The 27,880-nt window shown below is 46.8% G+C and overlaps 1 protein-coding gene across 3 annotated transcripts in view; it reads right to left on the bottom strand.

Annotated features, from left to right (window-relative positions):
- Positions 1–4,645: 4,645 nt before the first annotated feature.
- GATA4 (GATA binding protein 4) overlaps positions 4,646–27,880 on the bottom strand; it is a gene marked incomplete at both ends in the record, with an annotated part of 48,365 nt that continues 25,130 nt past the window's right edge. Inside the window, 5 exons of one of the 3 annotated variants that reach the window (XM_081093274.1) lie at positions 4,646–4,828; positions 5,846–5,994; positions 7,614–7,701; positions 12,368–12,493; positions 13,956–14,125. In XM_081093274.1, coding sequence (XP_080949400.1) covers positions 4,646–4,828; positions 5,846–5,994; positions 7,614–7,701; positions 12,368–12,493; positions 13,956–14,125 — 716 coding nt within the window. Of the gene's footprint in view, positions 4,829–5,845; positions 5,995–7,613; positions 7,702–12,367; positions 12,494–13,955; positions 14,126–27,880 lie in introns of those variants that run through there. The other 2 variants (XM_081093275.1, XM_081093276.1) reach the window with 2 other exon arrangements.

The following is a 27,880-nucleotide window of genomic DNA, read 5'->3' as shown; positions in this document are numbered from 1 at the left end:
ACCCCCAATCATAAAATTATTTTTGTTGCTACTTCATAACTGTAATGTTGCTACTGTTATGAATCGTAATGTAAATATCTAATATGCAGGATGTATTTTCATTGTTTGCGACCCACAGGTTGAGAACCGCTGGCTACAGGGAGTGCCAGCATGTCTGCAATTTTGGAACGTGGTTTCCTAGTGGCTACTTTGAGACACAGTGCTCATGTGAATGTGTAGCTTCCAAACCATTTTTAAGCCTCATTACTCGGGTCACAATACAGGTACTGTTTTCCACTTGGAGAACATCAATCTGGAGTCTCCAGGAGGAGCATTTGGGGGCCCCAAGGTTTCATTTTTACCATAAGACCCAGTGAGACCGGAGCCACTTTCTTCCAACTCGTGATTTCAGAGCTGCTGGCCCAAAGTCGGGGATGCTAGCCCCAATTCAGTGTGCCTCTAATGCGGTGGAGCTCCCTCTACATGGTTCACATCTCATTGCAGTTCATTTCATATGAGCACATCCATTTTCAAGGGGCAGCACAATGACTACGGTCGTTGTAAGAGGAGTTTACGAGTGGGTATTAGTATCGACTGACTAGAATCAACGTCTTGAAATCAGATTCACTGATGAGGAATTGGTAACTGCCCAGTGATTAGTAAAAACCTCTTATAAACCCAGTCGGGGACAGGGGGCGGTCACATGTTTATTTCTCAGGTGAAGCAGGGCCACCGCACTGGAGGGCAGAAGGCAGTCACGAGAACTGAGGTGTGTGTGTGTGTGTGTTTCCTTCCGTAGAGAGGAAAACCTCCCCGCATAGGGGAACCTCCCGGGCCCAAGAGCACCGGCTGCCTCGCAGGCTTTTTCTGATTCCTCTGTTCTTGGTAACCCAGAGCACAGCTGTGTGGTCACCTCTCCACAAAACTAAACCCACAGTCTCCCAGGCTCCAGCCAGAAGAGTGAGCTAGCAATGCACAACCCCCAGAAAATCTGGACTTTGAAAAACTAGGTCTATTTTAATGTCACCTTCAGTCTTTTTGCAAATGCCACTGCCGCAGCCACTGGAGGGGAGATAAGAGTCACCTCAAGCCTAGACCCAGAGTGGTACAGAACAGCAGCACTCCCAGGAGGCTGCGGGTCAGAAACCAAAGCAAGTGCCCAGGGGCAGGGAGACCTGGAGGTCCTACTTCCCACGCTAAGCCTTGAAGCTTGAAGGCTGGTCCTTGGTCACGGGATGATGGCATTTTTGTGTTCTAGCTTCAAGCAGGGCAAGGATGCAATCTGAAGAGTAGAGTTCAGTGTCACAAAATGACTTAAATAAACAAAAACCCAACCACCTCCACCCCAAAAGCAGCTTTCCAAATGGCTGCTTCTCATGCACTCAGCATCCTAGTCAGTGTGTCACGTGCCAGGGACTCAGGCTGGGGGTGGAGTCATCCAACCCCCCTCCCCCACTTCCCTGTTCAGCTCCATTTAGTGAATGTTCAGTCAATATAAACTTAACTTGCATGGCTGTCAACCCCAAGCCAAACATAACCACAGCTAAATCTGCTACTACTCAACCCCTAAAGGCATTCAAAAGTCACATATGCAGGAGTAACGCTCTCCAGCTGTCACAATGACTTGACCTGTGCTTCAGGTTTTCTCATGGCCTGAGGTGAGACTAAGGGGATATGAGGGATTTATCTGGACACATGCTCCCTGGCTGCTTCACACACCATATTAGGCCCCTCATTTATTCTAATGATGCTAGGATTGCTAGCCTCCCCCCCCCCCCTGTATCTCCCCCCCTTGTACCGCCCCCCCCCCGCCCCCCGCCCAGCTACTCCCCAACCATCTGGGAACTGCATCCTTTAGAATATCAAAATCCACCTCCTCTGAGGATACATTTCATCTGGGAAAGGAACCAAGTCTGGTGAGCACGGAGGCCGAGACAAGCTGGGTAGCCCCTCTGGAGGAGAGCAGTCCTGACTATATAAGGTCTTCTCGGACTGTGTATGACTTGATTCTGGAAGCCATTCCTCAAGGGAAGTGGCAGAACGTTTTCAGCAGGGACTTCATCGTCAGGGAACATGCGCCTCGCAAGGCCAACATAAATCCTGGGGGTGGGGGCGGTGTTTTTGGTTTTGAAGCTCTTTTTTCCTCGTAGTTGCTAGAGTTCTCCCTCTGGATGGTCCCTACGTTCCATAGGTCTGGCTGTTCCTGAGACTATTTAACAGCTTTCCTGATTTGACAGAGCATGGCGGTTAGAGTGGGGTTTTTCCTGAGCTGCTCAAAAATAGCAGGGGTGCTGTGAAAAGTCAATGGCCACCAGTTGCCCAGTGGGTTTGGCATAAGCCAACTGCGAGGCAGGAAGCCAGCGGACACAGTACTGAGTGGGGGTGGATTTTTTGGTCTGGGTCCCTTCCCCCTCCCCCACCCCACCACACCCCCCACCCCGTCCTCACTTTTAAGATGAAGCAAGTAAGCAATTCTGGAGCCTAAGAAGGTGAAGACAAATGGATAAAGGAGACATTTCTCTCCTCTCCCATTGGTGTAGAGCATTGCTTGCCCCTCAAAGGGCTTATCTGAATGGCACCATAAAAAAGGAGAGGAAGATGGAAGGGCACCTCAGCGTGACCCTCGGCACACACCTCAACTCAGGTGGCTGGAGCGATCACTGCCCCTAAGCTTTGCCTCATGTTCCGGCCCGGTGATCCCTGAGGGGAGCTCTGAAAACGGCCACTGGGCATCAGCTGATGGACCCCAGGAACCTTAGTTAACTGACCGTTGACCCAACCCTCTCTCAGGAAACCGAAGCCTAGAGGTGACCTGTCCAGGTCGCAGGCTAGTCAGTGGCAGGGCCAGGAGTGTGTTCCTTTCAGCCGTCACCGCCACAGACAGAGGACCTGGCCAACTGCAGACAGTGAAGGAAGGAAATGATCTTCGGTGCCACCTGTGAGCGGATCGGCGAAGGGGCCGCTGTGACTCAAGATTGCCTTGCACGGGGCATCATAAAACCTCCCAGGAAAGATAACTGAGGGAGGAGGAGAAGGGAAAGAGGAGTACAGATAAATTTATTAGTTAAATACTGATTTTACAGCCATTTCACCTTAAGACAATGTTAACGGGTTAGGGAAAGAATAGGAGGGTGGCCTTCAGGAAAGAAAGCAATGTAAATGATGATTAGAGCAGAATCTTGGTTTCGAGATATTCTCTGCCACAGCCTGTAGGATTTGGGCGGGGCGGGGGAGGCCTGGGTGCTGGGGGTGGGACGCAGTAAGGCCACAGTCTGCCGCAGCTCTGTGGGTAAGGAGGACACGGAGGGAGGAGTCTGTGAGCTCCGGCATCACAGGCAGAGACAGCAACATGGAGCTAAGAAAAAGGCCAGTTCCAGTCCAGCCCCGGAGAGCCCTCAAGGCCCAATTCAGTGTCTCCTCTTAGCAGTCATCATCTTGCTTTTCATGAGTTTTGTTGTGTTTGCTTTGAATTTATGTTGCAAAAGCACTAGCTTTTCACCTCTTGGACAAGGGATTTCTGATGCCGGGAGGGCACGCTGCACCCCTTGGGCGGACTCGCTGCCTGGCCCAGAGGCCCAGCTCCGCAGAACAGAAGGGGCGTCAGCAAGATCTGAGTGCAAGCGAGTCAGAATCCACGGAAAACCCTGCTCCCCATCCAGTGCCGGCCCAGCCCAGGGCATCCAGACAGCCTTTCCAGAGGGATCTCAAGTCTTAGGTAAGTGTCAGTCAAACTCGCTTTAGCAGCAGAACTTTTTTTGTTCTCACTCAGAACTCCCTGTGCATGATGGGGCGGAGGAAGGATTTTGGGGGGCAGGCTCGGGGGGTGCTGCTGTTCGGCTAAACTGCTGAGCTCTTGTTTTGCTGAGGGAGAGACACGGCCAAGCCAGAGGCAGGCTGACTCGCCCGGAGCAGTGGAAGGGATTTTTCTTTTCAGAGGCCTGTGGTGAAGAGGAGCGAAGGGATGACGCTGTGAGCCGGGAAAGGAACATGGGGGAGGCAACATCGCCAAGTTGAGATTTTGCGAAGCCATACTGCATGGTGGGTGAGGCAGCCTCTCCTCTGTCTCCCCACGGAGCACCCAGTAACATGGGCGACACCCAGCGTTCCTGGAGTCAGGATTCAGTCCTGAGGGGAGCGGGGGTGCTGAGCCTGAAGGGGAGTGTTGGGCACGGGCAGGAGCTGCCTGGAGGGGCCTGTCACAGTGAAAGGCACATGGATGCCCTGGCTCAGGCTGGAGCCGGGTCGCAGCACCTGCCCCTCTCCCCACCCTCAGATCCTGGTGCCGGGAACACCAGGGGAAAACCACCGTCTTAGGCCACAGTGATGGAAGGGTAGAGAAGGACAGCTCATCTCTTGTCAGGGTGGAGTGGGGCAAAAAACAAGAAAGAAGTCTCCAGCTCCACGGAAGGGACTTGAGTGTGCTCCTCGCGAAGGGTGGGTGCGTCCAGATCAGAGTTCTGGGCCCGTCCCAGCCCCTCATCTTGAAGAGGCATCTGATGAAATCCTACACCCACTCCCCTCACCAAGTCATCGACTTCAAGTTTCTTCCCAGTTGTCCCGGAGTCATTCCCAGACAGAGCAGGCTGGCCGCTGGGAGCCGTCCTCGCCTCCGCGGTTCTCTAAGTCCCAAGTCTGTGCAGGAATCTGAGGAGGGAGGGAGGTGGCATTATGCAGTGATTATGTCCCCGTGACTGTCGGCCAAGGCCAGGCTGTTCCAAGGGTCCTGCTTGGAGCTGGCCTGCGGTGACTGGCTGACAGAAGCTGCGTAGCCTTGTGGAGAGAGCTTCAGGGACGAGAGGACCGGGTGGATGGAGGACCCGTGGCCAGACATGGCGCTGACCGAGAACGTCTGCAAAGCAAAGAGGGCAAGATGAGGTCAGTGGGGTCACTCCTGAGGGCTCAGGAGGGGGAGCCCCGTTAGGTGATGTCCCCAGGCTGGCTCCCAGGCCCAGGAGAGGGACTAGAGGAGCGGCCAACGGACAAGGGCAGGACCCAGGACCCAGCATTTCCATTTCCTCCACGGTGTGCTGTGGGTGCAGAGGGTCTGTGTGATTCATTAGCTGCCACTGAGCACCAGGACCAGTAGGTTGCGACTACTCTGGTTTCTCTGAAGGCTCTGATAGTTACCTGAGACCTTTGCTACAATCTCATCACCATCAGCACCCCACTTTCAAGCAGTAGCCGTCTTCCCATCTGGAAGGGGCTCCTGGCTCTGCTGGTTCTACAGAGCCAGCTGCTCTTCACCCCGACAGCAAAGAGCTGGTTAGACGTGGCTTCCCGCAAGTATGGGCAGGGAAGAGGTCAGAGTTAATGGGAAACTGCAACCAGGAACATCCGGATCCCAAATGAGGGGAGCCACAGAGGGAAGGGGGTTCAGGAGCAGGGATGCCATCATTTGCAAAAGAAGAGAATGAGGGGACTGCTGGTCCATCTTCTGGGCACACGAGAAAGATGGCCCTGCAGCTGGCCCTCGTGAAAACGACATCCTGCCTGTGACCTCCTCACCACCCCCAACCCACCCACGCACCAGGCCCTCTACACTTCCACGCCTCTGCCCATGCCAGGAGGGCCCCCCTCCTTCCCTTCCTCCTCCTAACATCTACGCATCCTTCAAGGCCAAGGTCAAACCACCCCTCCCTTAGGAGACAGAGGAGCTGCCCAACATTTGTCTCTCACAGGCGTGTCCAGATCACTGTGGCTTGATCGGATGTGCAGGCAGCCCCCAGCCTCGAGGGGGGCCCTGAGGGCAGCGGGCAGCGGACAAGTCCCTCAGTCACGTGTTCCAGACCCCAGTGCCGGCCTGGCCACCTGGTACTCTGGAACCTACTTCCCCATGGGCAGCCCTGTTCCCCGCTCAGGGGCGCACCTGGGACATGGAGCTGCTGTGGCCGTAGTGGGACCCCAGCCCGGGCTCTGTCTTGATGGGGCGCATCTCTTCGCTGCTGCTGGTGGTCGCGGTGCTGGAGTTGCTGGAAACGCTGCTGGTGGGAGGGAGGCTCTCGCTGCCCGAGGGACCTGGAACAAGGCAGAGTCAGGACACCCAAGCAGAGCAGAGGCAAGGACAAAGGGGTGGCCGTCCTTTGAGACAGCCGGGGTAGGTCCATGCTAATGGCTTCTTTATATTTGCTGGGGCGAGAAGCAGGGGTCCTTCATGGGTGGAGGGCATCGGTTCCCCAAATGAGATTTTTAAGAGAACGTTTTTTTGAAATGACAGGGGCATCACCCCTTATCCCAAACCCCTTGAGGCCACAGGTGTTTCAGGACTCAAAACTTTTATTTTTAATTTTTAAAAGGGCATATACTGTACATTAGAGGACAACTCCAGTGAGGTCCGGGACAATACCCACATTGAAATGCGTGAATAGTTCTACAGCAAAACATGGGGATATTCACAAGTGTGGCAAATAAAAGACGATACATAGCCTGTGTCTGTTCAGATTGGGTTTTGCTGCCAAATCTAGCCCTCTGGACTTTGAATTTCAGATAGGGGATTGTCCATCTGAACCAAAAACCTGCTCTCTGGGGTGGGGTGGGGTTACTTATGAACAGTGCGGACCACAGTGGAGAGACACTGAAAGGTCTAGAGCAGTGGTTCTCAACCTTCCTAATGCCGTGACCCTTTAATACAGTTCCTCATGTTCTGGTGACCCCCAATTTCATTGTTACAAATTGAACATAATTAAAGCATAGTGATTAATCACAAAAACAATATGTAATTATATATGTGTTTTCTGATGGTCTTAGGAGACCCCTGTGAAAAGGTCGTTCGACCCCCAAAGGGGTCGCGACCCACAGGTTGAGAACCGCTGGTCTAATGAGACACGGCTGCCAGAGTGGGAAAGGGCAACTGTGGTCATGTTCTTGAGAGTGGAAAGGGGAAATTATCTGACTCTGCAGGGCCAACTTCCCACCAGATCCACTGGTTTATTTTGCTGTGACTATGGCGTTTCCCAGTGAGATCTTTCCTTTGGTAGCAGCCCTGAGGAGGAAGGGCTCTGGGAGGGAACAGAAGTAGTCCTCAGCTTTCATCTAGAGATTGAGAAGGCAGGGTGGTACCTTAAACAGCATTTGGACCCTGACGTGTAAAAGCACGAGTCTAACTACCCATCCACATCTGTGTGATTCTGGTTAAGCCACTGCCCTCTCTGAGCCTCAGCTTCTTGTTTGTAAAATGGAAATAATAAGTGGGGTCTCATGGCGGGGGTCTTTAAAGATCAACGAGAGAATATTTGTGAAGAAATTTTCTAAAGTATAAAGTACTATGTGATGTTCATTATACACTGGCTTACAAACCAGCCTGTCGTGACCATGACTAGATCCCAAAGATGGGGGGACCGAGGACGGTTCCCTTTTCCTTCAGGCCCTCGACCAGTCCAGCTGGCCCACTGCGGCCTTTGCGACCGGCAATGATCAGGCCACAACTTGGCCAGAGCCTGCTTCCAAAGCTCCAATATGTCCCATGGTGATGTTCCTCTTCTACGGGGTTCCTCATTGTGTCCTGAAAAGCTCGGGATGGATGATGCCAACGTTACACCTTGACTCCCTGGGCCGGCTCCCCTTACCAAGAACACGTTCCCACACACTCCATGGACGTCAGCCTTATTCATGTAATTACATGCAGCTCTTGCCCTCACCTGCTGGTGTCTTAGCTTTATTCAGGTTCTTGGGCTTCCGTTTTCTGGTTTGAATTCCCTCTTTCCGCATCGCAAGAGGCCTGGGAACCTGAGATGACAAGTCGATAGATATGGTTTTCCATTAGTACATGATCAGCTACAACATTTCAATACACACACTATGGGAAGACAACATCTAAGCAATTCCTCTGTAAACCGTGGCGCTGAGACTAAGGAAATCAGCCCCTGGAACTTCTGCCAAGAAAGACATCAATTCTGTTCTTTTTAAAAATGTATTGAGCACCTTTATGACATCCTGGGTATTATACTAGACCCTGAAGAAACAGACACCGAAGGGCACAGATCCTTCCCTCCAGAGGTTCAGGTTTAGTGGGAAGGACAGACAACTAGAAAATGACCAGACTCATCGGTGATGGGGCAGAACTCTGTCCTGGGCTGGGGTGGAGAGGGAATGGCACATGAGCTCATCAAGGAAGGCTTCCCTGAAGAGGGGACGTCTGAGTTGTAGGAGGCTGTGGAGAAGACGAGGGGAGGTATTTCGGGCAGCAGGCACAGTGTGTGCCAACGCCTTTCATTCATCAGCCACATCAGGACACCGTGAGAGTGAAAAGGTGGTGCTCTTCTCAGTGACGATGCCAAGAAAACGGGCATAAACTGGGACAGTCCCCGGGAGTGAGGATGTAAAGACACACTGCCTACAGCAGCTCTTCACTGCATTGAATCCGACCACAGCCAACAGCGGTGTTTCCATGGGAGCAGCAAGAGATTATACTGGAGTGACGGACCTGTGGACAGGTGCTGAGATAAACTGTCTGCGGACAATACGTTTATCGCATCTGACTCCTCATAAACATGCAGTGACTGTCAGCTGTCACTCACAGAGGCCTAAACCAGTGCCTGGGGAGCAAGCCTGCATCTTTCTAATGTTTGCCAATGCTGTGCCGTCTCCACATCTGGTTTCTTTTAGGCCCGGCCCACAACAGCATAGTTCCTGGTCTCTGCTTGTCTCCCATATGGGATTAATAAAGGTCACACCTGCAAACACTGAAAGAAAAGCAATCACCACTTCAGAGATGTCAACACCGAACGGTTAAGAGAAGTGCACCAGCGTCCATGAACTTGAACTTGCCTTTTAGTCAACTGAGGGTCAGATGAGATAGCACTCCCAACTTTGGGGGAGGTGTACTCAGGCCCTGGTAAAGCCCATCCCAACTTCAGAGGAATCTTGCCCTCTTCTTTATCCCCACCCACCCTCAGTACTTACTTTTTAAAATTGTGGTAAAATACACATAACAGCCCTGACCAGTTTTCTCAGTGGTGAGAGAGCATCAGTCCAAAAACTGAAGGGTCACAGGTTCCATTCCTGGTCAAGGGCATGTGCCTCAGTCGTGGGTTTGACCCTGGCCCCTGGTTGGGGTGTGTGCAGAAGGCAACCAGTCAATGTGTCTCTTTCACAACGATGCCTCTCTCTCTCTCTCTCTCTCTCTCTCTCTCTCTCTCTCTCTCTCTCTCTCTCTCTCTCTCTCTCTTCTACTCTCTCTAGAAATCAATGGAAAAAATATCCTCAAGTGAGGATTAAAAAAACAACAAATACACATAACATAAAATTTACCATCTTAACCATTTTTAAAACATATTTTTGTATTGATTTCAGAGAGGAAGGGAGAGGGAGAGAGAGATAAAAACATCAATGATGAGAGAGAATCATTGATTGACTGCCTCCTGCAGGCCCCACACTGGGGATCCAGCCCGCAACCCGGGCATGTGCCCTAACCAGGAATTGAACCGTGAACTCCTAGTTCATAGGTTGATGCTCAACCACTGAGCCACGCTGGTTGGACACCATCTTAACCATTTTTAAGTATACAATTCAGTGGTGTTAATAAGCACAGTCACAATGTTGTGCAGCCATCACCACCATCATCTCCAGAACTCTTTTCATCTTGCAAAACTGAAACTCTGTCCCAGACCCTGGCAACCACCATTCTACTTTCTGCCTCTGAATTTGACCACTCTTGGTACCTCGTGTAAGTAGAATTGTATAGTGTTTGACCTTCTGTGACTGACTTATTTTACTCAGCATAATGACTTCAAGGTTCATCCATGTTGTAGCATGTGTCAGAATTTTCTTTTAAAGGCTGAATAATATCCTATTGTATGTATGTATGTGGTGTATGTATATACCACATTTTGTTTATCCATCCGCCCATCAATGGACATAAGGGTTGCTTCCACCTTTGGGCTATTGTGAAAAATGCTAGCATGAACACAAGTGTACAAATATCTGTTCAAGACCCAGTTTTCAATTCTTTTTGGAATTGAAAAGTCTCAGAGATGGGTCATATGGTAATTCTACTTTTAGTTTTTTAATACTGCATAATATTCCTCTATAACCCTCCCCCACTCCCCATTGGAGAACAACTGTTTCTTTAACCATTTTCCTCCTGGAGCGTTTTCTCCATTTTTACTATTACAGTGATTCAACAAACATCCTTATATACATTCATTGAAGAATACACAAGTGTATTATCTTATGAATGTTCTTAGAGATATTTTAGCCACTTTTTGCTCATTAAGATGAAAACTTGCATGAGATTAAGTTCATAACACCCCTCCCAGTCCACTACCATCAATCCTGTCCCCATGAGGCAACTGGAGAAATAGACTGTTCCTTACTGTGTTCCAATACAAACACTGCAGCAATAAATACATCAAACATCATTTATTGATTCTTTTATTGTTTTATAGGCTAGTTTCTCAAACTTGTATGCACTTATGCATATCTATACATGCATGTATGTATGTACTCATCCATCCTTCCATCTGTGTGTATGTCTAATGTACCCTGACCTCCATAGTATAGGGTCATACTATGTATATATTTCTTTGCAATATGTTTTTTCATTACTCCAGATCAAGACACATTCCTTTTTTAATTTCTGTGCAACAGTGTACCTTATAGAATGTGCCATAATTTACTCAACCGTTTCTTTATGAGGCTTGAAGATTGTTTCTATTTTTTGCCAATACAAACACTGCAGCAATAAATACTTCAAACATCATGTATTGATTCTTTTATTGTTTTATAGGCTATTTTCTCAAAAGTAGAGCTGCTACATCAAAAGGTATGTGTGTTTTTAACCTTAGTAAGTACTGCCAGCTTAATTTCCTGAATGAATATTTGTAATAACTTACATACAAATCAGCAATATACAGTACGAGAGTATTTGTTTTCCCAAATATACACCACAGCTATATTATCACGCATTTTAATTTTTGCCAAACACATGGGCAACACAGGGAACCTCAAGGTTGTGTTAATTGACATTTCCCTGATTTTTAGTGAGGCCCAGCCTCTCTGCACATGTTCAGTGGCTAACCAGAGCGGCTTCTGTGAATTATATGTTTATTTCTTTTGCCCATTTGGGGAAATGGGGGAAGATGGATTGTTATTTTCTTATTATTCTGTAGGATATCTTTTTTTGTTTGTTTTGCTTGTGTTGTTTTAGTTTAACTTATATTTGAACAACTAAGACATGCACCAACTAAAAGTTACAAAGGGAGTACACAGTGAAAAAACAGGTCCCTCCAACTCTCCAGTTACTTCTCCTAGAGCAACCCATGCTACATGCTACCAGTTTCTTATGTATTCTTCCAGGTGTTCTCTGTGTAAATAAACAGCGACATATAAATTACGTTCTTTCTCTTTCTTCATAAAAATGGTGCCATACTGTGTACAATATTCTACACTGACTTTTTAATGGAGATTGTTGCAAATCAGAACATGAAGAGCTTTGTAAAGCTTCCTGTATTCTGGAAATATGAACCCTTTTGCTGATATGTGTATTGGTTTTTACTTTCCTGAGGTATCTTTTCTCTGTACACTAATATTAAATGTTCTAGAATCAAATATACCTGACTTTTATCTTATGGCTTAAGAGTTCTGAAAACTTGTCTAACAAGCTCTCCTCTCACCCACAAGGTTACACAAATATTATCTCCTACATTTTCTTCTCGTATTTTTATTGTCTCTATTTAAAGATATTTTACATTTCATATCTTTAATTCACCCAAGCTTATTTTTGGTTTTGGTAGGAGGTGGAGGTCAAGCTTTGCTTGTGTTTTCCAGATTTTATCAATACGATTATTCTTAAGCTATCCTTTATCCATTGAATTGCTACCTTCTTTTTTTTCATACTAACCATATACAGAGACTACTCTGAGTCTCCTCATCTGTAAATGGGAATTAGACTTATATAATGTTAAAGATGAAGTGAGTGTCAGTGTTTCTGCTATGGTATGAAATTCTGTGTCTCCCCAAAATTCATGTTAGAAAGGCGATGGTGTCAGGAGCTGGGGCCTCTGGGATTGACTAGGTCATGGGGGTGGAGCCCTCATGAATGGGATTAATAGCCTCATAAAAGAGACTCCAGAGAGCTCCCTCATGCCCTGCATGTGAGGAAAAGTCTGTGACCTCCACTATGCTGGTACCCTGATCTCCAACTCTTAGCCTCCACACTGAGAGGAATAAATTTCTATTTAGAAGTCACCCGGTCTGTGGTATTCTGTTGGAACAGCCTGAATGGACTAATGTAGTCTGTATGGTTCCTTCCATATCTAAATACCTCTGTTAAGAAGGAAAAAATAAATTATAGTGTGAAGGGAGAAAGACGAGTGAGGACTGAGTGATGGGTATGAGAGAGCAAGGATGCTGGTCTAGGTGGTGGTCCTGCCAGGGGGGTGGGACTACTTACGCCGTGGAGCTTCATGTACAGGCCGCAGGCGTTGCACACGGGCTCGCCCTCCGCGTTGCGGCGCCACAGCGTGGTGGTGGTGGTCTGGCAGTTGGCACAGGAGAGGCCCACTCGGCGGGAAGCGGACTGCAATACAGGAGATGAACCCTTCAAGTCCAAGTAAAAGGCAGGCGCTGCTGCTTCTGCCTCACAGGGAGGGAGTGCAGCAGGGCTGGGCCTCCCCTATGTGGGTGGCTGGAGCAGGTCATCATAATCCTGTGTGAGTATCTCAGGCCAGCCAGAGCGCCAGGGCCTCCCTTCACCCGGCCACTCCTGGGGTGGGTGGGGTGGGGAAATGTATGCCCTGGGAGAAGAGTGAATGCTAGTCCGGACTGTGGCTTAGCGACGTTATTAGTCATTCATTGTTAGATGGAAAGTCCAATGAGCACTGGGCACTGGAGGCAGAAAAGCAGAATTAATATGGTTTTCAAGTGGTGGGTGAGGATTTATTGTATCCAAGTGTCATCAGAGACTGGATGGGCTGTGGGACCTCAAGAAAGGGAAACATCAGGGTTGATCTCCTCTGTTCGTCCCTCCCGAATATACATGAAAGCCAGTATGTATTGGTCAAAATCAAATTATAGTAAGAAAGGCCCACGGAACAAAGAACCAAAAACTCAATTCCAAACTCTTCCTCAGCCACAGGTCAGGTACACACTGTTTAACCTCCCTGGGATTTGGGTTGATCAGTTGAAAAACAGGTAAGTTACAAAGGAATAAAGGAAGAGTTGGCCTTCCTCATGGAGTTGATGGGAGCACAGGAGACGTACAAGAGAACGCTGGACTGGGAACCAGGAAGTCTGGACTCACTCATGTGACCCCAGGCGAGCCACTAGCTTTTGTGAGCCTCACTTTTCACTTCTGCATAATTAAGGGCTTGAATGAGATGTTCTTATGAAGATTAATAAATAGAAACCTCACTTAAATTGAAGCTGGGAGGGGCTGTCAGGGGAGTCCCATGTGGTACACTCATCATAATTACTTCAAACAAGAGACATATTTTCCATCTCCAACAGGAAGAAGTTTTTCTACTCTACTACTCCAGCAGGTAGAAGGAGGGTCTTCTCCTCCCCCCACAAGACTTACAGCTCAGCCAATGAAAAGCCACAATACTTCTAGCTCCCAGTTTCCTCCAATGGACTCTTTGTTTACAACAGCTCCTCCTTCCTCTATGAAAGAATGTTCCTCTCCTTTGTCATCTGGACTTGGCATGGTTCACCAGTGGACCTCATGCCCCGAATTACAAATCTTCGTTGTTGCAGAGTAAACCCATTTTGCCAGAGAAATATCTGGCTCTTTGCTCAAGGTCAAGTCTGGAAAACCTTGTAGCTCAAGCTAACTTAACTCTAAAGGCATGAGACATTACTATGTAGCCTCCACCCACCGACCCAACCCCTCAAACCATACCTGCTTCTAAAGGTGACTTGAAATCCAAAATTCAAAACCAGGAAATGTCCCACCAAGGTAGAAGCCAGGGCCTGAGAAGAGCGAAATGTGCCCCACCCCCACCCCAGGCTGTTGGACTTCCGTGGTCTGGGTACTCGCTTACCAGCCGGCGCTGGGGCTTGATGAGGGGCCGGTTGATGCCGTTCATCTTGTGGTAAAGGCCACAGGCGTTGCATAGGTAGTGCCCTGTCCCATCCCGCCTCCAGAGTGGGGTAGACATGGCCCCACAGTTGACACACTCTCTGCCTTCCGAGAAGTCATCAAACATATCTACTGGGTGGGAAAGAAGACAGAAGATTAATTATTTGTTTATTCATATGAACCTCATGTCAGAAAATCTAGAGACCAAAGAAATAATGCCCTTTCCTTGCAAGGAGTGCAGGATGGAGAGCTTTGGGGCCTCACTTTGACCTTAACCCCTGGGGATCTATCTGCTCCAAGGACTGTCATGGGAAGTGGACATGTTTACTGTCGGACAGCCCAGACACAGCAGGGCTCTCCCCAGTCAGGAGACAGGAAGAAAGTCTGGCAGCAACCACCAGCAGCCTGATTTTAGTCCCTCATCTCTCCTTCTGAGCCTGTAACTCTGAGGTTTTTATCTAACACTCAGATCCACTCTGACCTTCTGACTCTCTCTCCCTTTTTCCTTTCAAAATTAAGATTCCTTTGAATAAAAATTATAAATATTTACTTCAGGAAAATAAGAAAACACTGAAATGTGTAAAGAAATATAAATTACATATAATCCTATAACTCGAAGATCACCAGTGTCATTAGCATTTTGTTCTATTATATCCTTTGGAATACTTTATATAAATTGACATATATTTTTCCTGGTTGAGGTCAAGCTATATAATTTTGAGCCTGTTTTTTCACTTCATGCCAAAGCCTTTCCCACATTAGAAAATCTTCATAAGCTCATTTTGAGTGCATTATAAGATCCCATCACATAAATGGGCCATCCTTTGATTACCATCATTGACCTTTACTTAATCATTACCCAGTTTTTCACTTTTATTTTGTAAACATGGCTCATTTTGTATACAAATGTTAGCATTTCTGGTTATTTCTTAGGATACTCCCCTAGAAGTAGAATTAATGAACCAAAAGGGACTACATTTTCTGAAAGTTCTTGAAATTTTAAACTGCCCTGCCCTACTCCCCCCAAAAAAGGCTGTAATTCATTTCCTCATTTCAATATGCCTGTATGATATTCTGAATCACAATTTGACATATTTTCTTGCTTATTGATACATAAAATAAAGGTACATGTGATAGCAATGGTGACAGAGTTGATCACACATCTATAGGAAAGTTGCCGTCATTTGTCACTCCCCTGCCCTCCCCCAGCCCCATTACCTTTATCTTCCACGCCTACAGAATTTTACAATTGGTAAATTCCACTCAAGTCCAGTTCAGTTGCCCTGGCGAAATCGGCTGGGCCACTTTTGTTATCCCCTATGATTTATATAAAGCCTGGCTTGGAACTTGCAGAAGTCTCTCTGACTCCGCGAACATGGCTTCTTATTTTGAAAGATGTTTATATCTTATCCGAATGTTCTCTGTCCCTAAACATAGCTACCTTGGTGTCCAGATTGTCCTTGTCCTACTACCAGAGGCAAGAGTGGATTCTTCTCTAGTAAGGGGGGCGATATTTGAAGGGGTTCTTTTAATATATTTTTATTGAGTTCAGAGAGGAAGGGAGAGGGAGAGCGAGATAGAAACATCAATGATGACAGAGAATCATTGATCAGCTGCCTCCTGCACGCCCCCCACTGGGGATCGAGCCTGCAACCCAAGCACGTGCCCCTGAGTGGAATCGAATCTGGGACCCTCCAGTCCACAGGCCAATGCTCTACCCACTGAGCCAAACCAGCTAGGCTGGAGGGGAGGGTTTTTAAGAGCTCTCTCTCCATCAGGACCCAGCCCTGGGGTGTCAGGCTGCACATTCTGCTATTTCTGTGACCCCATGATACCTGCTCTAAGGAAACAGTGGGCTGAAGAAGAGGATGGCCCTCCCCTAACTCTGGGTACACAAACAGTCATTCGCACCTGCAAACAAGTAGCTGTATGTCTACACCGAGTCAACAGTGTGCAGGTGTGAGGGGCTGTTTGCTCAGGCCAGGGAGCTGAGCACACACTGGTCACAAGAGAGGCTATTTTTGTACCTGGGTCACACTGGGAACCCTGCAGCAAGGTCACCTGCCTGCACAGCCGCACATGAAAAGGAGACTCCGCTCCACAGCTTGCTTCCCCAAGCCTGGGGGAGGCGTGGAGTGAGGAGCAGCCTGCCACCACCCTCACTACCATCAAGGCCTCCTCCACCTTCATTCCAGGCAGGCTTGTACCTGCCCTTGCCTGGGGTTGGTGGCCCTGCTCCCTCAGCCCAGGCCTTCCCTGAGGGAACTGGAAAGGCCAGGAGAGTTCACAGAAGGGCCTTAGACTACCCAGGGGCCCTTGCAATGTCATCATTTTGTTGAGTGTTTGTAATAAACACTAGATGGCACTACAGCCTCAAAATTGAAACAAGACACTGGCTTCTGGTATAAAATCAGGCTTGGGAAGGAAGGACCAGTCTCACCAGTCCTAACCTAGGACAACCCTCTTACTCTTTTTCTCAATGAAAAAATTTAAACATATTCAAAAGTGAAGAGAATTTAAAAGTAAACTCTTTTCTTTCTTTATTTTTCTTTATTGAATAAGATATTACAAATGTGTCCTTATCTAAACTCCTTTTTAAAAATTATGTTTTTATTAACTTCAAAGAGAGGAAGAGAGAGGGATAGAGAGATAGAAACATCAATTGGCTGTCTCGTGCACTCCCACCACCGGGTATCGAGCATATGCCCTGACCAAGAATTGAATCGGTGACCCCTTGGTTCATAAGTCGATGCTCAATCACTGAGCCACTCACCAGCTGGGCAAAATAACTCTATTTAATAATTATTCAGCTCCCAACAACGTGTGCCCACTTTTGTCTCCTATACCTCCGCCCACTTCCCCCGTCTGGCAGAGCTGGAGAAAGTCCCACACATTCTACCACTTCATTCACAAACACTTCAGGAAGGAGTTCTCAAGGGTGGTGATCATCTTCTTTTTAAAGATAAGCAATCTGGCTTCTTTCCTACGTTCCGGAGACAAAAAGGGCATAAACCGTTCCTCTTTCTTTTTCTTTTTTTTAATATACTTTATTGATGTTTTACAGAGAGGAAATGAGAGGGATAGAGAGTTAGAAACATCAATCAGCTGCCTCCTGCACACCCCCCACTGGGGATGCGCCCACAACCAAAGTACATGCCCTTGACCGGAATCGAACCTGGGACCCTTGAGTCCACAGGCCAATGCTCTATCCATTGAGCCAAACTAGTTAGTGCCGTTCCTCTTTCTTTTCCCTTCACACTTACTGTTTTATAGTTGGGCAGACTCATCTAAGAGGCTGCCTAACAACCCTCGGCTGGTTCCTGGCCTTTTACTGCTTTGAGAAGCCAACACAAAGGTTTGCCTTAGGACAGTGATGGCGAGCCTACGACACCTCTGGCACGCGAACTCATTTTTTTTGGTTGATTTTTCTTTGTTAAATGGCATTTAAATATATAAAATAAATACCAAAAGTAAGTCTTTGTTTTACTCTGGTTGCAAATATCAAAAAATTTCTATATGTGACACGGCACCAGAGTTAAGTTAGGGTTTTTCAAAATGCTGACACGCCGAGCTCAAAAGGTTCGTCATCACTGCCTTAGGAACTCCTTCAAGCTTGCCTCCCAGAATCGGTTACACAGCCAAGCAACTATTTGACTGGCCAGGGAAAGGCATTGGAGGCTGGTAAGTACGTACAACTATTTATCAAGCATCTGCTATTTAAGCACTTGTACAGATGTCATAGGGGCTAAGGTGAGTCTTACTCTCAGAATGCTAATGACCTAACTTGGGAAATTGAGCCAGAACACCAATTTTGAGTAACGACGTTACTCAACTCATTTTCAGAACATACTTTAACCAAGCTGGGGCTTTGGGTGGCAGAAACTTCTTGTCTAGGGTGGAAAGTGCAGAAGTCCGACTCAGATCGAAAGGTCGGGGGGTCACACCAGCAGCCAAAGGAAAGAACTGAATGGGAGGGCAAGGCCATCCTTCCTAAAGGCACTCCCCTCACCCGCCCCCCACCCCCATCAGACACATGTCTTCCCCACAACCCCCTACATCTTCAAATCTGCACAAGTCCATATTCTCTACCAGAAAATTACCATCCAACCTACCCAATGAACAGTTATATCATTTTAAGTGATTATTATAAAGACCATGTGCCAATAGAGGAAAATGCTTATCCGACATGTTAAATAAAATATGCAGCACAAAAAATGCCATGAACTTCTGTTAGGCTACTTGGATTGTATGAATATATATATATATATATATATATATGTATATGTATATATATATCATATATTTTTATTGGTTTCAGAGAGGAAAAAGAGAGAGAGAGAGGAATGATGAGAATCATTGATCGGCTGCCTCCTGCATGCCCCCTACTGGGGATCGAGCCTGCAACCTGAGCATGTGTCCTTGATCGGAATCGAACCAGGACCCTCCAGTCCACAGGCCAATGCTCTATCCACTTAGCCAAACCAGCTAGGGCTGAACTTATCTTTAAAACAACAACAAAAACACCATTCTGTAATGTCATAATTGCCTGTTTTTAAAATCTGACCAAAAAAAATAAAAAATGAAACAAAAATAATTTTGATCAGACCGCCTCAAGCAACTCCCAGTCCACTATGGAGGAAGGAACCATTTTACTCTCTTACATTTGACACATGTCTCTCCTGCACCCCCACACCTTGGACTGAAAAACGGGGAGAAAGAAGTGCAAACCCTGCTGCTTAGCACCCACTGGGGAAAACGGGAGGTGACAGGCTGTGAGCCCCAAACCAGCACTAGTGTCTGGAGGTGTGTACCTTGGTATCAGCCACCTCCGCTTATTCCCTCATTAGAAATGGGTAGGGCGGAACTTCCTGAGGGCAGCGGGCAGCAGCCTGAAGCCAGTTCCTAAGCCTGATTTCTAAGGCAGAAGGGCACAGCTATGGCCTTGACTTAGGAAAGCCCCACCCACCGGGTGCTGGGCACCATGGGAATCGGCCCTGCCACTGAGAAGGCAGGGGGAAGCCAGCTCTGGGAAGTGGGTCAGCATCACCCCACATCCAGAGGAAAGACTTGTAATAATAATTGTGAAGTACTTTGCAAATAAAAGGAAAAACTCACAACAATGGCTGTAAAGTGCTTTGCAAACACCACATGAGATAACAATGATGGATTATTGTTAGGGTTGGAGGGGTTGAGAGGGAGTGGGGAAGACCAGGGACAAACTTTGGTGTGCTGTGTTATGGGGGGAGAGAGGGGACAAACAAAAGAACTAGAAGATTTGGGGATCTGTTTTTTTCTCAAACCACTGGGGCTGTGCTCTTAACTGTAAATCTCTATCGCTCTCACTCTCCTCCAAGTTCGAGAATACAGGCAGGGAATGAACTGGCAGCAAGGTAGACAGAATATATGTAAGAGGTCTCACAGCTGTTGCTCATGGGAAATATTAATTCATGATTATTTCAGCAAACAAAAGCACAAAATGAATTGAGCCCTAACCCCAAGAATGGGACTCTAACGCCTCACTTCCATCCATGCCCCATTATAGCAGATTTTTTTCAAAGAGGGAAACAAACTCAGCCTGATTTCTTAGGCATCCAATTTAGAATGAATCTTCCCGAGAATTAAGGCAAAACACTCTCCCCCAAGTGCCTGAAAGAAAAATGTGGGCCTGGAGGTAGAAGGATCCTCCCCCGGCCCCCCATGACTTCCCTACAGAGAACTGACGCAATCAAGGCAAGGACTCCGACCTCTCCCCTGACCTGCCCCATCCATCTCAGGGAACCACCCACAGGCAGGGTAAGAGGGTGAGACAGTAGGGCTGGAAGAAGGAAAGGTCAAGAAGAAGAGGGGGGAAGTAGGAGGAAGAAGAGAGAGAAATCAGAGGCCGGGGCCAGGGTTGGCAACACCCACTGGGCACAGCCCAAAGGCTGGACTTGTCTCCCGACTGCTGGAGAGAAAGCTCAGGCTGAGATGCTGCCGCATGTGTGCCAACCCGCTGGGCCAGTGGCACAGAGCCTGGCTCTGCTCTACGGCAGAGGTGCCCTCAAGCCCTCCCTCTTTTGAGGGGCTTCCTCTTGCTACCGGGAAAAGCTGGGTCTTGAGTCAGAACCCATGGTGGAGCAACCTTGCTCTGTTCACCCTCAGAGGCTGGGGGTATCTGGTCTTAGGCCATCTACTGTTTCTGGGTGTGGAGCACTGAAGCCCAAACGTGTCTGCTCTGCTTGCCCCCGTGAAAGTGCTGGACATAGATATATATTAGACAAACTTGGGGCAAAATCCCTGCCCAGCCCAGTTGGCGTGGCTCAGTGGTTGAGCGTTGACCTATGAACCAGGACAGTGATGGCGAACCTATGACACGCGTGTCAGAGGTGACACGTGAACTCATTGTTTTTGGTTGATTTTTCTTTGTTAAATGGCATTTAAATATATAAAATAAATGTCAAAAATATAAGTCTTTGTTTTACTATGGTTGCAAATATAAAAAAATTTCTATATGTGACCCGGCACCAGAGTTAAGTTAGGGTTTTTCAAAATGCTGACACACTGAGCTCAAAAGGTTCGCCATCACTGAACCAGGAGGTCATGGTTTGAGATATATATATATATATTTTTTTTTTTTTTTTAAATCCCTGCCCAGAGTTGTTTTGGTCTAGATGGGGATACACACCTCAAAACAAATAATTATATTCAATGTGACAAACTGCAATGGCGCCTTGGTTGTATCACTAGCCCCCCCCCCCCCCCCCAGCTGTCCTGGATCACTGTGCAATCTAGTTGGGGAGGCAAGATACCCAAACACAATGGAAAGTACCCATACCCAGGGTAGCTAGCTATTCAATGCTACAAAATAGAGGCCAGAGAGGATCCAAGGCCTGGGCAATGAGAGGGGAGGGGCCTGCCCAGAGACCTCCCCAGGAGCCAAAGGGGCTTCAGGAACAAAGTCTCTAGCCCCACCCATATGTCCCCTGATGAACCCTAGACCCGAGTCCCATCCAAAGTTCACCAGAGATTGTGCATGGATTTCCTGACAGGCCCAGATCTGTCCCCGGGGCTGGCGCCTGGGTCTGGGGCATGGGGAGCAAACAAATCCTGAGGTTTTTCTGGCAGCTCCGGAGCCTTCGGTCTTCTGGGCTTTGTCAGGCTTGGCCTGTGACAGGAGGCTGCCGAGGGGAGGGCAGACACAGCTCAAGCGGCGTCCAGGCTGGCGGGGATCAGAGCACCTATTTTGGAAGCTCCCACAGCCGCTGAACAGAAGCGGCTCTTGCCACAGGCTGGGCCAGGGTTGCCCTGTGGAGTTTGGGGCCTCTGCGTCTCAGCGCCAAAGAACAAAATGCTGGTGGTTCATAGAGATTAGCCCGTACGATTCGGACTGCAGTTTCATGAGATGCAGAACATTTTTACAATTTTACAAACAAGGACACTGAGAACAGTCCATATGAAATTTTTAGCACACTACATTTCTTTTTTTTAATATATTTTTATTCATTTCAGAGAGGAAAGGAGAGGGAGAGAGCGATAGAAACATCAATGACGAGAGAGAGAATCACTGATAGGCTGCCTCCTGCATGTCCTCCGCTGGGGACTGAGCCGGCACCCCGGCAAAGTGCCGTGTCTTCCTGGTTATAGGTCGGAGCTCAACCACGATCCATGGGGGCTGGGTGTAGCACACTACATTTCTTATGGCCACTGGAAAATATGACTGCTCCCCCTCCCCCCCACCTCCCCATCTCTCTCTCACACACACACCCACTAATGCTGATCTAAAAGCCTGGGTTTGGGCTTAAGGTAAGAGTTAAAGAATGTGACATTCAGGTTTTTAAAAAAAATCACAAAGAAGCAACGATATTCTGAAAGGAAGAGAAAAAAGCACCAAAAACAGGGAGGGAGGGAGAGAAAGAAGGGACTACTCAATGATTGAATTGTCATAATTTCTATATTCAAAACTTTCCCTTATGCTGGTATTTTGTCCTTCTTGGTGTTTTTGTGAGCACTGATTTGCCCAGCTGTCTCCTTGTCCTCTGTGGGCTTTCTCCCCACCTCCCATCCACCACTGATCAGTGAAAGAGCTGCCTGGACCTCAGGAGGAGCTGGACAGGCTGCTGTGTCCAGAAGACACCTGTCCTACCGCCCCCACCCTCCCAAACCTGGCCTCACGAGCTTCCTCTTTTCTGCCACTCCTTGGTGCTGAGAAGGATGCCACATAACTCATCATCCAGAACGGGACACTTCTGAGGAAAAGAGGCTTATTACTAACTAGAGGCCTGGTGCATGAATTTGTGCATGGGTGGGGTCCGGCCGGCCCCGCCCCCAATATGGGGGTGGGGCAATCAGGGATGGGGCCAGCCAAGGGGAGGGACCCTGGGCAGCTGGCTGGCCGGCCAGCCCGCCTCCTGGTCAAACTCCAAGTCGAGGGGACAGTTTGCATATTAGCCTTTTATTATATAGGATTATTCCGGGACAAGAGGCTTAAAATACGGATGTGTGGCCACTCTCAGCAGCACTCCAGGTGTGAGGCCCACATCCCTGACATGCTTACTCCCTCTATGTTTCCCTACACACTGCTTTCTCCTCAGCATCAGCATCTGACTAAGAAGTGGGCTGAGTCACCACTTCCCAGATAAGGTGCATGCAGAATGCAAGGAAAGAGGTGCATGAAATGACTCTAAATGCCTGTGCTTAGTTGGCCATTGACATCTCACAACCTCCTGGTTCAGCCTTAGCCTCTGCTTTAGTCATGGGATTCCTGACTGAGCATCAGCAATTGAAAATGTTTGCCACTTCCTGGACTCTGGGTTCTAAGTTTAAACTGTGCCCTCTGTTCACTGGACCCTACCTCGTTCAGTGACTATGACCATCCATTATCCCCTAATCACTGCTACCCCAGTACTGGCTTATCTCAATTAAGGCTTTAAGGCTCTTGGAGGGCAGGAGGCAAAATTGGAAGTGATGCCCTGGCCGGTGTTGCACACCGGTTAGAGAGTAGGCCAGCACACCAAAGGGTCTTGGGTTCGATTCTGGGTCAAGGGCACAAACCTGGGTTGCAGGTCTGATCCCAGACCCCAGAGGCAACCAATCAATATGTCTCTGTCACATCGATGTTTCTCTCCCCTCACACACACACCTTCCACTCCCTCCAAAAAATCAATGGAAAAAATACCCTTGGATGAGGATTAACAAAACAAAACAGCACTGGAAGTGATATTTGGATGATTCCATGAACATGCAGTAGAAGAAACCAAGGTTCAGAGAAGGTGAATGACTCACCTAAACTTCTAGGATAGTGATTTTCAACCTTTTTCATCTCGTGGCACACATAAACTAATTACTAAAATTTTGTGGTACAGCAAAAAATATAATTTTTGCCAATCTGACTGAAAAAAGGTATAATTTTGAATCAGATATTGCATGTTTTAAAATTTTTTTCAGTACACCAGTTGAAAATCGCTGTTCTAGAACATTCTGTAACCTGATCCTCACCACACTGCTCTCAGGCTGGGTCACTCCTATGGTACTCAGCACACACCAGAATCCCCATGCACATTGACCAATCAGATTTCAACAAAAGCCAGAGCCCTAATGTGTCTAATGAAGCATCAGTAATGCCAGCAGGATGGTTTACATCTGAGGGCTCTGCTCCCGGCCCATTTGACTGCCTGGCCACTGAGATGCCATGTTCCTGGACACACACAATAATTCTTCTGAGAGAATTATTTACTCAGGCCCAGCGGTTTTCATATATACATAATGTGTGTGTATATAATTACATGTAACAGATGGATGGGTGGATATGGAAAAGTACTCCATGATGCATTAAAAACCAGCCCACTCTTGCTAGTGATAAAACTGCCCTAATTATTCATGGGACTACATCAAAAGGATACATCCTCCCCCCCCCCCAAAAGAGGAAGACAGATGTTTATTTTTAAGATATTCATGGAAAAATACTGGAAACAATCCAAATATCTACTGATAGGGAATAAGAACTAAGTAGTAATAAAAATATATGAACATTTGTTTTTTTTAAATGACAACTACATAGACTATGTTAAGATTTTCTCTTCCTGTAACATGATTTAAATTCATTAAATAAGCAGCCAATGAAGTAGCATTTCTATATCTGGGGAAGAGTGCTGAAGGCAGAGGGAACAGCTTCAGGGAAATGGACAGTTAATAATAACATCATGCAACATGAAAGAAGCCAGTCACAAAAGATCACTGGAGGTCTTTTGTCCAGAATGGACAAATCCCTGGAGACAGAAAGTCGATCTGTGGTTGCAAGAGGCGAAGGGAGAGGGAAATTGGAATGATTGTAAATGGGTACGAGATTCTTTTGGGAGTGGTAAAAGAAATTGTTCTAAAATTATGAGCTGGCCTGGCTGGCATGGCTCAGTGGTTGAATGTCAACCTATGAACCAGGAGGTCACAGTTTGATTGCTGGTTAGGGCACATGCCCAGGCTCGATCCCCAGTGTGGGGCATGCAAAAGGCAGCCGATCAATGATTCTCTCTCATCATTGATATTTCTATCTCTCTCTCCCTCTCTGAAATCAATAAAAATATATTAAAAAAATAAAATAATGAGCTGGATACACGACTCTGGAATGTACTAAAATCCACTAACTATACACACTTTACATGAGTGAACTTTATAGAATGCAAATTACTTATTAATGATGCTGTTACAATACAACTAACAAGAAATTAAATTAAATTTTAAAAAGCATCTCTGCTTAGGAGTTAGAAGACTGGAGATATCTAGTTTCTTTCTTTTAAAAAAAATATTTTATTGATTTTTTACAGAGAGGAAGGGAGAGGGATACAGACCTAGGAACATCAATCAGCTGCCTCCTGCACACCCCCTACTGGGGATGTGCCCGCAACCAAGGTACATGCCCTTGACCGGTATCGAACCTGGGACCCTTCAGTCTGCAGGCCGACGCTCTATCCACTGAGCCAAACCAGTTAGGGCTCTAAGCAGATTCTTAACCTCACCCACCCACTGTCATCTCTCACAGTGCCCTGGTTCCTGTCCTGTCCCCAGAGGCCCCCAGCCCAGCCTTCACAGGCAGACGCAGTTCCCAGTGGATCTGGCATGGCTTCCAGTGCTCGGCTCTACACATGCACGCCGCCTATTCAGACCTTGTTCCTTTTACTAATTAGGAAAACCGAGAGGGAGCTTTGGGCAGGCCCTCTATCAGCGCCAGTGCAGGAGACTTAAAGCAGGCCCGGCTGCACCCCCTCTCCAGCTTGTTACAAGCTGGCAGGATGGAAAGGAAATTCTGAACAAATTGCCAGACCAGCTCCCTCAGGGACCAAGACAATGGGTCTGGAGGGAAAAGGCCTTTCCTTCCAGCCCCGCAGCCGTCAAGAGGAAACAACTTCCCTTTCACCTCCTGGAATGGCAGCAGCCAGCCAGCCAGCAGGGGAGATTTATGGAGATATAATGTGACCTCTTTATTGCCCTGAATGCTAAGGAGGCATTTCAGGGGAGATTTACGCCTTTTAGAAGGGGAGGGGGGCAAGGGTGTAGAAAAACATAAGCGCTAAGCACGAGACTGTTTTCCCCTCTGGGGGTTTCTTGGGGATTACTTAATCAAATCAAGGTTAAGTTCAATTGCCAGCACTTTACATCTTCCCCTACTAATCCACAGTTACCCTGCAAGCTTTTTGCACAAAATGTGGAGTCTAAGGAGAGCTGGCAGGGCTCTGTTCAGCTTTGAGTTCAGTTAACACAAAACAAAAAGTAAAGATGAAGATTATATACAGAACGGCCAGGAGGCATTTCCCCTCCTAGCAATGGATCTGGGGAGTGCACATTTGACTTGCCCATGCTTAGCATCTTCTTTGTAAAATGAGGGTGTCCGACCACATGATCTTCTAGAAAATGACCCCAGGTTAATATCAGATCAAATGTGTAAATTACTCTGCACCGGTGTTGTTTTCTGAATCCTTTCTTCAAAGAAAATCTTAATTGTGGAAGCCTGACATAAAAAGACAGAGAAGTGGAGCTGATTGGGTGAAAAGATAACCAGGCCCTTTCCAAATCCCCTGGACATTATGTCCACATAGTGGAGTCCTTGAGGAAGGTCCTCCAACCGCTAGAGGGTGCAGGAGCGCAAATACAGGAATGTTACTCTTCCAATAATATGAATGTGGCTCATTCACTGCTTCGACACCAAAGACTACATTTACCAGATTAAAGGCTGGGATTAATAAGAGCCAATTCCAGAATTAATGAGGTGGAAATGTTCACCAACATTAATTTTACCTCTCTTGCTCTGGTCTCCACAAATCAAAAGTGAAGTATTTGAAGAATAAGATGATTTTGGAATCATCCAACTTGGCACTATAGTGTAACTCTTCTCATTCACATATCTAAAAAAGTTTCCCCCTATTTATGTTTTCTATTTTTCTAGACATTTCCTACTTTATTATAATTTTTATTTTTAGAAATTATGAAAAAATATCAACAGCAATAGAGCAATCCCTTTTATTCCCTGTCCCCATCTCTTATGCAGCTATTATTCTAAATTTGGTATACAACCTTCCAACCCATATTCATACTTTTAGATACCTCTGAACACTGTAATGATTTTTGTGCTTTTAAATTTTACTTTAATGCCATCATACTATACATCACATTTACAAATTTACTTTTAAAATATGAAATGGTTCAGTAACTGAGGAAAAAAAAAGAATATAAAAACACTCTTGCCTAGCTGGCATGGCTCAGTGTTTGAGCATCGACCTATGAACCAGGAAGTCATGGTTCGATTCCCGGTCAGGGCACATGCCTGGCTTTTGGGCTCAATCCCCAGTGTGGGGAGTGCAGAAGGCAGCCAATCAATGACACGTTCTCATCATTGATGTTTCTATCTCTCTCTCCCTCTCTTTTCCTCTCTAAAATCAATTTTAAAAAATAAAAAGAAAAACACTCTTGCACCCACCACCTAGTTTTGCCAGATCTTAACATTTTTCTATATTTGCTTCAGATATTTCTTTTTTAAAAAAAATATATTTTATTGATTTTTTTACATAGAGGAAGGGAGAGGGATAGAGAGTTAGAAACATCGATGAGAGAAAAACATCGATCAGCTGCCTCCTGCACGCCCCCTACTGGGGATGTGCCTGCAACCAAGGTACATGCCCTTGACCAGAATCAAACCTGGTACCCTTCAGTCCACAGGCCAACGCTCTATCCACTGAGCCAAACTGGTTAGGGCTGCTTCAGATATTTCTAAAAAAAAAAAATGAAAAATTGCAGAAACAACTGATTCTTCTGTGTATCTTGTCATCCCAGTCTCCTCCTTCCCTCTATCCCGAACGTGATGTTTGATTCATATAAATGTTTTTCCTCTTGCAATATGTGTATATTTTTTCAAAAACAATACATATTTTTGCACATTTTAAACTTCATGGAAATAACATGCTATATGTATGCTCTTTCAAGTTCTATTTTTTTGAGTTTTAATTATGCTCATACACGTGGAGCTACTTTGAGTTGCTTTGTAGTTTTCTATTATATTGACATATATTTAATTTGTTTATTTCCTCATTGATGTATATTCAGGTTGTTTTTAATTTTTGCTATAATAAATGCTGCAACATGCATCCTGGTACATATTTGTTTATACACATGAGAAAAGTTTTTCTAGGACACATTACACATAGAAGTGTTAAAAATATATTCATAGCCGAAACCGGTTTGGCTCAGTGGATAGAGCGTAGGCCTGCGGACTGAAAGGTCCCAGGTTCGATTCCGGTCAAGGGCATGTATCTGGGTTGCGGGCACATCCCCAGTAGGAGATGTGCAGGAGGCAGCTGATCGATGTCTCTCTCTCATCGATATTTCTAACTCTCTATCTCTCTCCCTTCCTCTCTGTAAAAAATC

Source organism: Myotis nattereri (genome assembly GCF_964212035.1).
Source record: "Myotis nattereri genome assembly, chromosome: 5".
Lineage (NCBI taxonomy): Eukaryota > Metazoa > Chordata > Mammalia > Chiroptera > Vespertilionidae > Myotis > Myotis nattereri.
The sequence above is the reverse complement of the archived record's forward strand: the minus strand, read 5'-3'. Positions and strand labels throughout refer to the sequence as shown.